A 16,336-nucleotide genomic window follows, 5' to 3' on the forward strand; every position below is an offset into this window, starting at 1 on the left:
TATTAAAAACGTACTTTGTGTCTAAAAATTCATTAATTAAGTTTCGTACTCCAACTTAATTAAGACAATAGATTGTGTAGGAGGTGATTTCAAGAGTGAAAAAAAAGTGTAAATTTGGCCAACAAAGTTTAGAGTGGGAATACAAAATGCTGAATTTTCTATCTTTCTGGAAAATAAGATTTAATATTCTGAAATTTCATATTACATGATAGATAATTTTAAAAAACTTTATTTAATGGTTACGGAAGAACTAGATTTTACTGATATTAAATAAACTAGAGATATTTGAATATAATGTGTCATGAGCACCCATCATTGGAAGATTTCATTTGGCGTGTCCCATAGAAGAAATGACATTATTATTAGTATGAGGCCTCCTTTAAATTTTTTTGAAAACAAATAAAAGAGAAGTGGGAAGGTACCAAACAAAATGTGCAGAGCCATAGCTATGGGAGAAATTCAAAAATAGTCAGATTTACAACTGGTCGTTCAAAAATAGTCCAATTTTAAAAATAATCAAAATTTAGCCACTTTTCATGTAAAGATAAATCTGAGCAAAAACACCGTTCAAAATTCGAAAAATACGCCGGTATATTATACTGGAGTTCCAGCATAAGTATGCTTGAACTCCAGCATTTTATACTGAAATTCTAGGATAAGTATGCTGGAACTCCAACATAATATGATGGAGTTCCAACATAAGTACACTAGAACTCCAGCATAATATACTGGAGTTCCAGCAAGTATAATTGTCCAGTATAATATACTGGAGTTTGGAGCACTGGTGCTCCAGTCTCCAGTATATTATACTGGAGTAATATGCTGGAGTTCATACACAGGTGCACCGAACTCCAGTATATTATGCTGGACCGGTCTCTGTTGCAGCAAAATAGTGGCTATTTTTCATTGACTTCGTAAACGCTGCTATTTTTCATTGACTTCGTAAACGCTGGCTATTTACATAAGATAAAAATTGTTAAGTAGCATAAAAATTTACATGCATTTTTCAGCCATTAAATTTCTCCATGTGAAGATAAAATGAACACCAAAATGTCCTCTCGGTGGTCCATATTTTACTCGTACCATTAAATTCACAATCTACTTTCCCACTAACAAAGGTTGTGGCGACCTGGTAACTATTTTTTAATCTTTAACCAGAATTTCAAGTTCCGGTCCTAAGCATGTAATAGGGAGTGGTTTACCCCCTACCCCTCCCCTCCACACTTGCGAATGAACCTTGTCTCCAAAAAAAATGCCAGCAAACAATCAGGGGATGGTCTCATCGACCCACTTTTAAGTTTTAAATTATCAATAGCATATTTAAATTGTATACTTGAAGTAGGTGCACAAGTTTAAGAGCTACAAATGAATTTCTCCATTTAAATATGACCGTCAATAAGTGACAATTATGTTCCCCGAGTAATGGAGTATTTTTGTTACCTTTTCCCTAAATTAAATTTCTAGTTTTTTGTTCTGTGCTCTATCCTTTTTTCCTCCATTTCCACCACAATTTTTCTGCTACCAGAAAGAGCTATAAATACTAACAACTTAGTAGTAGCAAAAAGGCGGAGTGAATTCCATCCATGGTTTCTCTCTGGCTAGCTATTGCATTAATTGTCCTGTTTTTTCTTCTTCAAGAATTAATGCGAAAAAAGAAGAAACTTCCACCAGGGCCAAGAGGGCTTCCAATTCTTGGAAATCTACACATGATAAGCGATAATCTTCACCAAGATCTTTATAAAATAGCCAAGAAATATGGCCCCATAATGACTATTCGCTTTGGTCTTGTTCCTGTCATTGTTGCTTCCTCTCCTCATGCTGCAGAACAGTTCTTGAAAAACCATGATTCGATTTTTGCCAGCAGACCGTACAATGAAGTTTCTCAGTACATCTTTTATGAACGGAGGAATCTTGTCTCAGCCAAATACGGACCATATTGGAGAAACATGCGCAAATTGTGCACTTTGCATTTGCTAAGCAACGCCAAGATCCATCAATTTCAGCCTATGAGGAAACAAGAAGTTGGAATTCTTGCGAATTTCCTCAAACAGGCGGCATCTGAAGGCACTGTGATTGATCTAAGTGCTAAAGTTGCATCTCTTAGTGCAAACATGTCTTGTCTGATGATATTCGGGAAGAAGTACATGGATGAGGATCTTGGCGAAAAGGGCTTCAAAGCTTTAATTCAAGATATACTACACATAGCAGCATTGCCAAATATTGCGGAATTCTTTCCATTCCTTCGTGTGCTTGATCTCCAAAGATTCACTCATCGTATGAAGGAATTAGCTCAGCTTTTTGATGGGTTCTTGGAGAGGGTTGTCGATGAACATGTTATTCAATCCACTGAGCAGCAGAAGCAAGCCACAGATATGGTTGATACACTGATGGGCATTATGCAATCTAAAGAAGCTGTATTCGAGTTTGATCGGCGACATGTCAAGGCTGTTTTGCTGGTAATTTTCACTCTAAATAGTCTAATTGTGCATTTGTTTTGTCTGCTATTTATGGTTTTAATAAACCTTTGTGAATGATGCCCATTATGGTATTCACAATAGTGGAAAACATGAAAGGGTACTCCTATATTGAACTGTTTTATATGTAATAAAATAGGGAAATTTAGTCCCTTCGTGGATGGCCCAGTTGGTTTGGAGGGCGGTCATCCATACAGATGCCTGGGATCGATTCCCCCAATGGCTTCTAGGTCAGCCTGTCACACAGGGCTTGCCTAGTGCAGTTTAAATCCCCTGTGTGATTTGCAGGCTAGTACACATGGGGGTTTACCCAGAACGGGCAGAGGCTGTAGCGCACTACTAGAAAAACATCAATATGTGACCAAATTTTGCAATTGAAAATGAAGTAGTCGCTAATGGGACTACTTCTGCGACCGCAGTAGTCGGAAAGGGATTGAATTTTTGTTACTTATTTTTTTTTTTAAAAAAAAAAATGACTATTATTCCGACCAAGGCAGTGGGAAAACAGATCGCCAATTACCCGCCTTCACTTTTGCGATCGACTTGGTCGGACATTAAAAAGTCAAATATTTCTGTTGACCCACTAAGCGACTTTGTCGGTCGCAAAATTAAAATTAAAATAAATAAAAGAATTTTAAGTGGGTTTGCGACTAGGGTGGTATGTAACATTAATCTAATATTCCACATCCAAATCCTATTTCCCCAATTTTCTCTATCTCTCTCTGCTCGCCGATAACCCCCTCTCTCTGCTCGACACCGATAACGCCCCCCTCCCCAAATTTTTGAAGGTAAATCACTAATCACTCAGCTCTCTCTCTTTCTTCTCATACTGCAAGTTTTTTTCCCTTTTCTGTTTAATTTTTTCGTTCATCTGAAAGCTCAAATCGAATTTCTTCCGGTTCGCTCAAATCGTTGCCCTCTTCCGTCAATCCCAGCACCGTCTACTTTGATCCAGTTCTATAGTGACATAGTTGACACCTGAGTTTTCTCATTTTTCCTATACCTTTTGGTTTGCAGTTTACTGTTTTTCCCTGTGGTGGTAAGCATGCCTTTTATGTGTTCATTTTCTTAAAAAGTAAATCTAATGTTGTTGATTCGATCTATTGATCTATTGATCTATGCTTATTTATGAAATTATTTGCTGCAATTTGTGTGATTTCATCTTGGGACTGATTTTTCTTTTGGTAGTGATATATTGTTAAGCTGGAGATTTTACGTTTTGATTGTTGATTTGGAAGGAACGAGTGTTTTGCTGATAGAATTTGTGATGCTTTGACTTAGTTCTTGTCTTTTCCTTGAACTTGGTTAGATTGGACTCTTAGAAAGAGTTTTGGGGTGAAGACTTCAATTTAGATGTTTATGTTTATTTGTTAGATAAACTTCGGGTTTTCCTGGGGTTCCCAAAAAAGAATAGGAAAATTTACCTTATTGGGTCGCCCTCCAAAACAATAGTAGGCAAATGTATATATTTTGTATATTAAGTATAAATATAGATATAATATACATTAAGCAGTGTAAATGTTTTCTACATGTTGTTTACTGCCTGTAATTAATTTTGGTCGAAGGGCCAAAATGAAAAAAAACCAATAAAATATGCAGTATGGTTTTGCTAATTATCTTTGATCGTAGAATACAAATTTTAGATTTCCAATTTTCAGTATATTGTGATTTTAATAGCTAAAGAGTATATTGATGTATTCAGGACTTGCTAATAGCATCTACAGATACTTCATCAACAACAATTGAATGGATTCTAACAGAACTTTTAAGGCACCCTGATGTGATGAAAAAACTCCAGAGTGAATTGGAACAAGTAGTTAGTAAAAACAGGATGGTAGAAGAATCAGACTTAGAAAACCTACAATATTTGAATATGGTCATAAAAGAAGGTTGTAGGCTTCATCCAGTTGCTCCATTATTGATTCCTCATGAGTCTATTGAAGATTGCACGGTTGATGGTTTTCATATACCTAAAGGATCCCGCCTTTTGGTTAATGTTTGGGCAATAGGGAGAGATTCAGATACTTGGCTTGAGCCAGAAAAGTTCAAACCGGAGAGATTTCAAGGAAGCAACATTGATCTCAGAGGACAAAATTATGAACTTTTACCATTTGGCTCGGGCAGAAGAGGCTGTCCTGGTTTGCAATTAGGGCTCACCATCGTTCGTTTGGTGGTCGGACAATTGGTTCACTGCTTTGATTGGAAGCTACCAAATGACATGCTGCCAGAAAATATTGACATGACTGAAAAATTTGGATTAGTAACAGCTAGAGCTCAGCATCTAATGGCAATTCCTACTTATCGACTGCATATGAAGTAAAATGCAAATGTTGAAATAAGTCAAAGATTTGCACTGCCTTTGATTTGAATATGAAAGTAGAAAAGGGGGTGGTCAATTGAATTGTAGCCTTTTTAGTAGTCGAAGCACTGAAGAGGTAGTCCACTAAAGTAGATAGTAAAGCAGAAGTAAATAGCTTGGTGAAAAGTAAACTACAAGAATTATAAATGACAGACATAATTTATACTGATTTGGATTCAATGTAATGTTCTAATCAAGTCTCCTTAAATTACAAAAAGTTATATCGGACGCTCTTTGTGGTAACTTGAGTACAATACTTGGTGTATTTTGTACGCAAATTTGACCAATCTATTTTTCTCTCATGTCTTTAAAAATAGTCTAAATACCTAGATAGCCCCTTAATACCTGGCACCATTTATAAGTTAAACATTTGAACTTTTCTAGTGACCAAATAGTTACTTTCAGCAAAACGTTTGTCTCTTAAACATAAGTAATGTCTCAAAATCAATTTGAGCGTGCGAGAGTCTTTTATTTCATTTTATATCTGAAAAACGATCCTAAAATTTCAAGTTATATCATCCCAACTTCGGCGAGCACCCGACAGGATATAATAGCCGCTCCGACCTAAAATCACTGTCACTGTCCCTTTCAAAATTCTTAAAACTCTCCACTCAAAATTTATTTCCATTTTTTCCCCTCAATCTACATTTTTCTCTCCCTTTCCCCTATCAAAGCCAAAAATTCTTTCCCCTCAATCCACCTTTTTCTCTTCCCTATCAAAACCAAAACTACTTCAATAACTTAAAGGCCTTTTTACATTCCTATACACTATATGAAACTATATTACCATCCCAATTCAAGTTTTACTACAATTACATTTTATACACCCAATTACCATTTATGTACATTTTAAGGGAATTAATGATATTAATTAGTGTCCTAAAATAAATCTACCGTATATTCCCACTCGCCCCACGTTTCTCTCGTCAAATCCCATTCCCCACCCACGTATCTTGCACTCACCCACGATTTTCTCTTCACAAATCTCGAAATCCTCCATTAATGCCTATTTCATCTCTTCTTCAAAAACCAGAAGAAATTTTTACTCTTATTCAAAATTCCTACCTCCATTAACGTCTCTGATTAGCTTGATTTTCAATGAAGAAGAAGATATCTACGTAAAGCAAAGGAATTCTCTCTACGTCTCTCTCTATCTCTAAATCCCTAATTTCAGTAATGTAAAGCAAAGGAAAAGAAAGCAGTAATTCCACCATTGACAGCCATTAAATTTTTTTGAAGCTTTGAATTCGAATTTGGGTTTTCAAAAGTCATTATTTGTTTGGATTGGGTGTTGTTGCAAACAATTGGGAATATGGTTTGAAGTTTATATCTCAATTTTAAGGGTGTTTCGGTGAAGATTAGACTTGATTATGCCTGAATTTCAAATTGAAACTCGAAGAAGAAGAAGAAGAAGAAGAAGAGGACGTGATATACATTATATTTACGTAATTGTAGTAAAATTGTAGAAAAATTGTATTATGTTATATATATAATTATTGTATGAAAGTTGAACAATATTATATACAAATTATATTTAAGTTGTATGATATTGTAGTTGTATATAACTGAGTAGAAATAATGTATGAAAATTATAAATAAGTTGTAGATAAGCCGTAGACAAGTTGTATAATATATAATTAGTTGTATGAAATTTATTTTTACTATGTATAAATCAGATATAAAATATACAAAAACAACAACAACAACAACAACAACAACAACTACCCAGTAAAATCCCACCAGGTGGGGTCTGGGGAGTGTAATGTGTACGCAGACCTTACCCCTACCCGATTTATACAAAAGACATTGTAAAATTTTATATTTAAGTTGTATGTTATTGTAGTTGTATTTAACTGAGCTGAAATAATATATGAAAGTCGTAGATAAGTTGTATAATATATAATTAGTTGCATGAAACTTGTTTTTACTACGTATAAATCAGATACAAAATATACAAAAGATATATTGCATAAAATCTGCATAAATATTGTGTTTAAGTTGTATGATATTGTAGTTGTATATAACTGGGTATAAATAATGTATGAAAGTTGTAATAAATTTTATAAACCTATGACATAAGCTTTGGGATTTTTTCGGTCTCTTTTAATTTAGACGATTTGTTATTTAAAATTCATCCAATATGAATGGACCAGGTACATCTGTTTGTATTTCTGCTTCGTCTAATTCTGTCAGATCTAATTCTTTAATTGATGATGGTACTTCTCATGCTTTTCTGAAAAATATCTCACCTTTAAATTCATTTGGTTCTCATCAAGACAAGCCAAGTTATACAGATCGTTGAACTAGTGGCATGAATTCCTCTTCATATGGTGGTAATTTTCTCGGTTATAATGTATCTGTCCTACACCTGAAGGACCTTTGTTTCCATAATTTCTTTATCTCTTTTTCTCCATTCTTCTATGATTTCTTTGACCCAACGAACCGATCAGTATAGTGCATAAAAAACTAAGAAAGTACAGGCAAAATGAAAGATATTTTGCATTTACATACTTCGAGATTTCGAAATTTCGTAAAACAAAATTAGACAATTGAAAACCATCCGTGTCTGTAGAGACTTTAAATAATTCATCACTTGCTATTAAACGTGAAAATAGTTACTCTCCACTTATTCACTCAAAAGACCAAGAAAGTGGAAACAAGAGTAGCGATAAAAGTATTAAGAAAATGAAAATAATAATAGCATCAGAAGCCTGGGAATCACCAAAGTACATGGAGAGACACCAGTTAATTCATCACATGCTTGATATATGAATGAGTTTCCTTAGCTTTATTTCCCTAGACCCCACTTGTGGAATTTTACTGGATTGTTGTTGTTGTTTCATTAGCTTTATAAGTTTTGTGTCTCTTCTTTTCGTAACTTTAATTTGCATCCCCGGGTTGTTTTAATGATATTTCACTTCACGATTAGTATAGTGCATCAGAAAAATAAGGAAAGAGAAGAAGAGAAAAAAAAGGTAAGGGGTGTAACTAAATCCCTTAATTGAAGGCACTAATAATCGATTGGGAGCCTTTTAAGGTGAAATGTATATATTTTGAAAACAAAATTTGTCTAGTTAGGAACATTTAGGATAATTAAGTTTCCAATAGTGTATAGGAATGAAAAAATCCCTAATTTAAATAGACGCAACCAAGGTTCTTCTGAATAAAATTTAATTAAGAAACTGGATCTCAAGTTTTGCTAAATCATAATCATAAAAGCGAACTAAATCTGTTGCTGTCAACTACAGCACCTAGTTCCAAAATAGCTGGAAAGATAAATATTTTATCGAGATTCCTTCTTTTTTCCTCTTTTTAAAATAATTGAAAACAAACAAAATACCAAACAAAAGGTTTAAAACGTGCATTTACAGTCTCTCTCTATCAATTATTGTCCCTTTCCTTTCCGTGCATCTAAATTTTTTTTCATGTCAGAAAAAAAAAAAAAAAAGAAGAAGAGGCACAGCAATCTCACCTTCTGTTTTTTTGGCTGAAATCATCGAATGAAATACATACAATAGTAACGTTTAATAATATTCAATATATAGGTACTTCACTTTTTCGTAGAGATGGTCTAAAGGAAATTAAAAAAAATATCAGCAAATCACTGCATAATTATGCTTAAGCAGTAGTTTTCGCCAAGTCCTTCTGTTAATTTTCCTTAGTTTGAGCATTTTATATTAATGCTTTGGTTCTCTACCATACATTTTTGATAAGTTACACCTACTTTTAGTTTAAGATTGGTCTCGTGTATTGAAACTGATAAGAGTACAGTGAATTTGTCCAGTGACAAATGGAAGGTAAACCTAACAAAATGTGCAGAGCCATAGAAACCAACTACTACCAATTGACAATTAGTGATCCACGTATGAATAGACTACACACAGGGAGCTGCATTGCTCAGCCATTAAAATTTCTTCACTTGATGACAATATAAACACGAAAATGTCCTCTAGATGGTCCATATTTTACAGAAGAGAGGACAAGATGCTAATTAAAGTGAATGAAAGGCTAGTCATTTCTTCTACTTATTGTACCATTTATTACACTAGACAGTAAGATGCTTCAAAGCAAATATTTCCATACAATAAGTAGTAAAGTCTTGTGGTATCAGTGCATAAGTAGGTGAAAAAATACGTGTACGTGTGCCGAGCTATCAAAGTAGTAGTAACGCCTAAAGAAGCTAGAGCAAGGTCTAATTGAAAATGAAGCGAATTATTTATTGTGTCATAAAGACCCTTATGACCACGTCCCACGGAGGCTTTATGAACTCATATAGCATTCGTTCTTTCAATTCTTGGTTCGAACTTAAAGAATTTCGGCATTTAAATATGTCTCAATCAAACTAAAGAGATGTCTATGAATTTCGGCATTTAAATATGACCCTCTGTAAGTGACCATATGTTCCCCCAGTAAATAGTAGTAAATAAAGGAGTATTTTCCTTACCTTTTCCCTTTCTGCCTTTTTGTTGTCATGTGAGCTATTTTTGGCCTCCAATTTCCACCACAATTCCTCTGCTTCCACAAAGATCTATAAGTAGTACCTTTTCAACAAGTATATTAGTAGTAGCAAAAAGGGGTGTGAATTCCATCCATGGCTTCTCTTTGGCTAGCTCTTGCAGTAGTTGCCTTGTTTTTTCTTCTTCTTCAACAACTACAGAAGAAGTTGAGTACGAAGAAAAAGAAACTTCCGCCAGGGCCAAGAGGGCTTCCACTTCTTGGAAATCTACACATGGTAGGCGAGAATCTTCACCAAGATCTTTACAAAATAGCTAAGAAATATGGCCCCATAATGACTATCCGCTTTGGTCTTGTACCTGTCATTGTTGCTTCCTCTCCACATGCTGCAGAACAGTTCTTGAAGACTCATGATTTGGTTTTTGCCAGCAGACCGTATAATGAAGTTCCTCAGTACATGTTCTATGAACGGAGGAATCTGGTCTCAGCCAAGTACGGACCATATTGGAGGAACATGCGCAAATTGTGCACCCTGCAATTGCTAAGCAATGCCAAGATCCATCAATTTCAGCCTATGAGGAAACAAGAATTAGGAATTCTTGTGAATTTCCTCAAACAGGCTGCATCTGAAGGCACTGTGATTGATCTTAGTGCTAAAGTTGCATCTCTTAGCGCGAACATGTCTTGTCTGATGATATTTGGGAAGAAGTACATGGACGAGGATCTTGGCGATAAGGGTTTTAAAGCTCTAATTCAAGATATACTGCACATAGCAGCATTGCCAAATTTTGCTGAATTCTTTCCCTTTCTTCGTGTTCTTGATCTCCAGGGATTTGCTCGTCGTATGAAGGAATTAGCTAAGCTTTTTGATGAGTTCCTGGAGAGAGTTATTGATGAACATGTTCAATCCACTGAGCAGAAGCAAGCAAAAGACATGGTTGATACATTGATGAGTATTATGCAATCTAATGAAGCTGAATTCGAGTTTGATCGCCGCCATATAAAGCTATTTGCTGGTAATGTTCACTCTAATTCCACATTTGTCTCGTAAAATATTAGGCAAGTAGTACAAGTTCATTTCTCCTTGAGGACAATGGTAATAAAGAAAAGGGGTAACCACTTAAAAACACAAAATCTCCGAAATGATACCCACAATGGTATTTAGAAAAGGGGAACACATAAAACACATATATTCCTTCTCTAGTTCGAGCTTATAAATATTTTGAAATATTACTATTAGTTATCTTATGAAGGGGAGCTTTGGCGTAACGGGTAAAGTTGCTGCCATGGTGAACCAGGAGGTCACGGGTTCAAGTCGTGGAAACATCCTCTTGCAGAAATGCAGGGTAAGACTGCGTTACAATAGACCCTTGTGGTCCGGCCCTTCCCCGAACCCCGCGCATAGCGGGAACTTAGTGCTTGCACCCGAGCTGCCCTACTATTAGTTTATCTTATCATATATACCATGCTGAAAAAATAGTACTTATGTTGGTATAACCAATTTTTCACAAAGTCTTTGACGATTTCAAATAAATGATTTTATTCACTCTATAATTTCACTTGCTATAGGTCAACAAGGTTAACAATTTACAAATAGTTCTGTTTATGTAATGATACTGAACTTTGCTTCATGTCATACACACGTTTTACTACTACTACTACTATGATGTCTATTATAAAATCTTTACTTGACTGACCAACTACACTTTAGTGGCATTCTTCGAAAACTATATAGAAATAGTGTTAGGACAATGTTCTATATGTAATATGCTTTATTATTTTTGCTGGCCTTCTCTTGGAACTGTAGAAAGCAAACTCAGCTGAAGTTTCCAGTTTTCAGTATGTTATGAGTTTAATAACTAAAGAATACTGATATGTGTAGGACTTGCTGATAGCTTCATGGATACTTCATCAACAACAATTGAATGGATTCTAACGGAACTTTTAAGGCACCTGAAGTGATGAAGAAACTCCAGAATGAGTTGGAACAAGTAGTTGGTAAAAACAGGATGGTGGAAGAATCAGATTTAGAAAGTCTGGAGTATTTGGATATGGTCATAAAAGAAAGTTGTAGGCTCCATCCCGTTGCTCATTATTACTTCCTCATGAATCTATTGAAGATTGCACAGTTGAAGGTTTTCATTATCCTAAAGGATCCCGACTTTTTGCTTAATGTTTGGGCAATAGGGAGAGATTCAGACACTTGGATTGAGCCTGAAAAGTTCAAACCTGAGAGGTTTCAAGGAAGCAATATTGATCTCCGAGGACGAAATTATGAACTTTTACCATTTGGCTCGGGCAGAAGAGGCTGCCTGGTTTGCAGTTAGGGCTCACCATTGTTCGTTTGGTGGTCGCACATTGTTTCACTGCTTTGATTGGGAGCTACCAAATGGCATGTTGCCAAAAGATATTGACATGACTGAAAAATTTGGATTAGTAACAGCTAGAGCTCAGCATCTAACGGCGATTCCTACTTATCGACTGCATATGAAGTAAAATGCAAATGTCAATATAAGTCAAGAGATGCACTGCCTTTTATTTGAATAAGATGAGGGTTAGACCAAAAAAGGAGGGCATTTATTTTATTTCTATAGTATGTGAACGTAATTCGAACAAGTACCTTTCTTATATTTTCTTGTAAGTTTGCCTAAGAAACACCAGAACATAAATAACGTATCTAAGTTCAATTCATCGCGAATCTCATCAATTCTTGTTTAGGGTACATTATCATTCAGAACATCCTCATAATAAAAGCAATTCACCACGGGGTCTATGCATTTTCAAACTAATTCAACTACTTGAGAGCTACTTCATCATTAAACATGAGTAAGAACAAGAGAACGCCAAAAGTCCTCAAAAGCATAGAGTTTAATGCTTGTGTATAGAGAATGTGTTTTCCTCTATATATATAATGCCTCATAAAAATACTGAGTTTTGCCGATTTAATTATTTGTCAGTAGTTTATTGCTGGATTATTGATCTTTGTGTTTTAATCATCAAGATAATAAATAGAAAAAAGAAGGAAAAATACATAACATCCAATCAGATCAATAAAACCAATAGCATTAGAACCATAAGCTTTAACCTCCATTATTGTGGTCGAATAGCATACAGACGACGAAATGCAGAGACAGTTTCTGTTCCAAATGCATGAAATGGAAGAGCGTTTTCACACTCTTCATAGTGGAAGAATTAAAATGTTGGAACTTTGGATTGGGTGTTGACTGCTGAATTTGGCGTGAAGTAATGGCAGTTTTCTTCAAAATGCCAGAAAAGTTAACTGCCAACCAATTTACTCCATTTTTAACTCCACAAAAAGATATTCCATAATTTATATTCTTCTCTCTCTTAAATATTATACTTATTATTTTTTATTTAGATTTTATTTCTATTATCTATTAATTCAATGGTACGTCGTTTTTCTTTTGTTTAATATTCATCACATATAATTTAATACTATAAAATTATTTTATACCCATAAATTTATAAATAATAGATAATTTATAAGCAAATTTGTAAATTATATATATTAACAGATAATTAAAAAAGTTAAATCATTGGATACTAAGATAATTCAATACATAATTACACTATTGTAAAATTCATATTAAATATATGACATAAATTATTCAAACTTCCACCTCCAGTATACTCCCAAAATGATCTATTAATGCACTACGAACGTGCAAAATGAGCATTCTTGTCCTTAATTTTTTTTGTTGTCGAGCTAAAAACTGGTCAATCGATGATTTTCATATACTACCATTTCTACCGTTGGAGGTGGACTATCCCGAATTCATCTGGAATTGGTTGCATTAAGATATCACTTTCATCCTTATTATCAATGTGTGGCAGTGATAATACATATTCGTTATTATATCAATGATAACACTTCTTTTCTCCAAAAACGTGATGGTCCTGAAACAACTGGCTAAACGATGCTTGCAAAACTCCGAAATGCCTTCAACATCTTTTCGACATGATTCCTTGTTTCATGCGAAATATCTCTTCTTGCTGCGACGCAACAGTGGGTCACGAATAGTTTAACAAGGTTGAGCCATTATTTGGAATATACCGCTTCAGCTAAATAGATAATCCGCATATCATATTCTTTGTCCTTGATTAATCAAAGATGGTGTGAGGGCAAGTGCCTTGACGAGCGGCTTAAGCCAACATCAGATAAACATAGTGATGACTCTACAACATTAATTCAAGTTCAATTGGTGCCTGGTCATGACCCAAAATATGCAATGCTATTATCCAAAGGTCTAGATGCCGCTACAACTTCAAGAATTATTGATGGGGATCCAATACGACCTGATATTGGTCCCAGCCCATGCTGTTTGGACAATTTTTCCAATCTCCAAGTGCATGCAGTCTAGACTGCCTAATATTCCTGGAAAACCAAGTGTTCAACGATTGTGCAGAAGCTTGAAGACATCATTAGCTGTTTGGTGATGCTCAAATACTGCTCGCCAAAAAGCTCTACGATCGCTCTGGCAAAATCTCTTCATGCTTTCAATTTGTAGTCGACTCTCCAATTTTCCAACATAATTCGTCAGTGGCATGTGTTTGGCACACCCGTATGCTAACATTCTAAACACGGCTGTGATTTTTTGTAAGAGTAGAAACGACCTCTCGGTCTCAACAAGTATTGGCGTTGAAGCCTAACATTGGACAATTAGCATGAATTCACAGCTCATTGACTTCAATCAACATAATTACAACACAGATATCAGCAAGAAAGAGTCCACTAATCGGTGCCCTGGAATGATCCGGGCCGCAATTTTCTCACGGTGGCGCCCACACGCCTGTACTTGGAAATTTGGCGTCACCTCAATAGTAATCACGAACATCAGTAGTTCGGGGGTTTCGAACCCTTCAAAGGAACAAGTTTGGAAGGTTACTTACCTCAATAGCCAAGCTAAACTCTAGCCCGCACGCCCTTTGCCTCTCGATTCGCTCCAAATTGCCCGAATCTAACAAAATCAGAACCATAACATCATTATATTGCTAAGGGAACAAACGCCACGCGAAATAACAAATACACCGACAAATCCCGAAATTGGGCAAAACCCGACCCCCGGCCCAGTCTCGGATTCCTGATAAAATTCTAACAAAACTAGAATCCTTTACACTTTCCCCGAGTCATAACTACAAAACACCAAAGACTTACCACAAACGACCCCTCAATCCCTAATATCAAAGTCTCCAATTCCAAGCCCTATCTCCCAACGTTCTTCCTAATTTCCCACTAATACCAATGATTAAACAGTGGAAAGAATGGTCCATAAACACAAGTAATAAAGCTTAACTAGCTTACCCAACTGAAAACTTTGATTCCGCTTGAAATCACTGCCCTAGCTCTCTTCCCGTCTTCAAAAAATGGAGAAACTTAAGCAAAACACTCCGAATCCGAAATAACTTAAGAGACTAAGTGTCTCAAACCTCTCCAAAACCACTCCGAATCAGAACCAACCAACTCGATTACCACATCAATACACTGAACAAAGACATAAGAATAAAGAAATGGGGGAAACAGAGCGTAACTCATGACACGACCGCCGGGTCAATTACATCCTCACCCCTCTTACACAAACATTCGTCCTCCGAACGGGTCAAGAAACATCCTGAAGCCTCAAATAGGTGAGGATATTTCTGTTTCCGCATCTCCCTGCTCGATCTCCCAGGTAGCCTCCTCCCACAGACCGAAGCCTCTCCACTGCAGCTTTCCAACTGAAGCTATATAATCATTTGATCTCAACTTTCGAACTCTGACGCTCCAAAAATAGCCAATGGGCTCCACATCATAAGTCAAATCAAACCATCCAACTGAACATGCCTGAAGTCCAAAACATGAGACGGTATCGCCAATATACTTCCTAGAGCAATAAGAAACATGAAATACCGGATGCACACGTCGATATAGCTGGGTGGTAAGGCAAGCTCATAAGGCCAACCTACCCAATCCTTCGAAACACTCGAAAGGCCTATGAACCGAGGAACTCAATTTACCCTTCTTCCAAATCTCATAACACCTTCATGGGTGAAAACTTTCTGTAAGAACCTTCTCCAACATGTAAGACAACATCACGGACCTTCCCTGTTCACAAGCTCTTTGTCTCCGTCTGCGCTGTAACGAAGCCGCCTCCTAAATCACCTTCACTTGTGCCAAGCATCCTGGCACCAAGTCTGTACCCAAAAGCCTAGCCATCTACCCGGCTCAAACCAATAACTGGAGATCTACAAACCGTCTCACATAATATAAATCCTCAATATGGAGCCAATCTGAATACTCGACTGATAACTGTTGTTATAAGAAAACTCTGTGAGCGGAGAAACTGATTCCCATGACGCCTCTCAAAATCAATGACACAAGGCGCAAACATGTTACTCCAATTATCTGAATAGTGCGCTCGGACTGCACGTCCATCTGAGGGACCTGTAGCGCCCGAATCTGAACACAGGGGTGCAGGAGTAAAGTGAGTACTTCCAACTCAGTGAGTAATAAAAATAAATTAAGGATTGAGTAATATAAAACCACGTAAGGCACCAAATTAAGCTATAAAGAAGTCTATACAAAATCAGTGAAATATAAATAAGCAGTGGAAAATCTCAATAACACCTTTTAACAGTCAACAAATCTAATATAATATAACAAATATGCAACAAGAGAAGGTTAAACACATAATAAATGGCCCTTCGGCACAGTAACACCAAAATCAGCCCCGGGCAATATCACAAAAACAATACCAGCCCCTCGGGCTATATCTCATTCACAATGGGTACCCCGCGCTCACGATAGGGTGTACAGACTCCGGGAGGGGCCCCTTACGGCCAAGCGCAATATCAAGCATCTCGTAGCATCATAAACACGTCTCGGCCTCAAATATCAATCTCAACCACCTCGTGGCGTAACAATCTCAGGCCTCGGCCTCATTCATCATAATCAGTATATTCACTGCTTGCGGCGTGCAGCCCGACCCAAAAGTATCCTCACAACAAGCCCTCGCCTTACTCAATCGAATCTCATAAGCCCCCTCGGGCA

General features: G+C 36.4%; 1 protein-coding gene and 1 pseudogene across 2 annotated transcripts; both read left to right on the forward strand.

Annotated features, from left to right (window-relative positions):
- Window positions 1,249–5,061, forward strand: LOC109227219 (cytochrome P450 CYP736A12-like). The gene is made up of 2 exons (XM_019392290.1): window positions 1,249–2,456; window positions 4,177–5,061. Exons 1-2 carry the CDS (start codon window positions 1,584–1,586, stop codon window positions 4,792–4,794), a joined length of 1,491 nt encoding a protein of 496 aa, XP_019247835.1. The 5' UTR covers window positions 1,249–1,583; the 3' UTR covers window positions 4,795–5,061.
- On the forward strand, window positions 9,119–11,873 carry LOC109227220 (annotated as a pseudogene). Its single transcript, XR_002068238.1, has 2 exons — window positions 9,119–10,293; window positions 11,154–11,873. The product of XR_002068238.1 is annotated as a cytochrome P450 CYP736A12-like (transcript).

The sequence above is a fragment of the Nicotiana attenuata genome, chromosome 6 (genome assembly GCF_001879085.1).
Source record: "Nicotiana attenuata strain UT chromosome 6, NIATTr2, whole genome shotgun sequence".
Classification (NCBI taxonomy): domain Eukaryota; kingdom Viridiplantae; phylum Streptophyta; class Magnoliopsida; order Solanales; family Solanaceae; genus Nicotiana; species Nicotiana attenuata.

Bases quoted from the DNA above. Each gene is read 5' to 3' on its own strand.
- LOC109227219 (XM_019392290.1), top strand. From the start codon at position 1,584: ATGGTTTCTCTCTGGCTAGCTATTGCATTAATTGTCCTGTTTTTTCTT. The intron at 2,457-4,176 runs GTAATTTTCACT...TGATGTATTCAG, and splicing joins ATGTCAAGGCTGTTTTGCTG to GACTTGCTAATAGCATCTAC.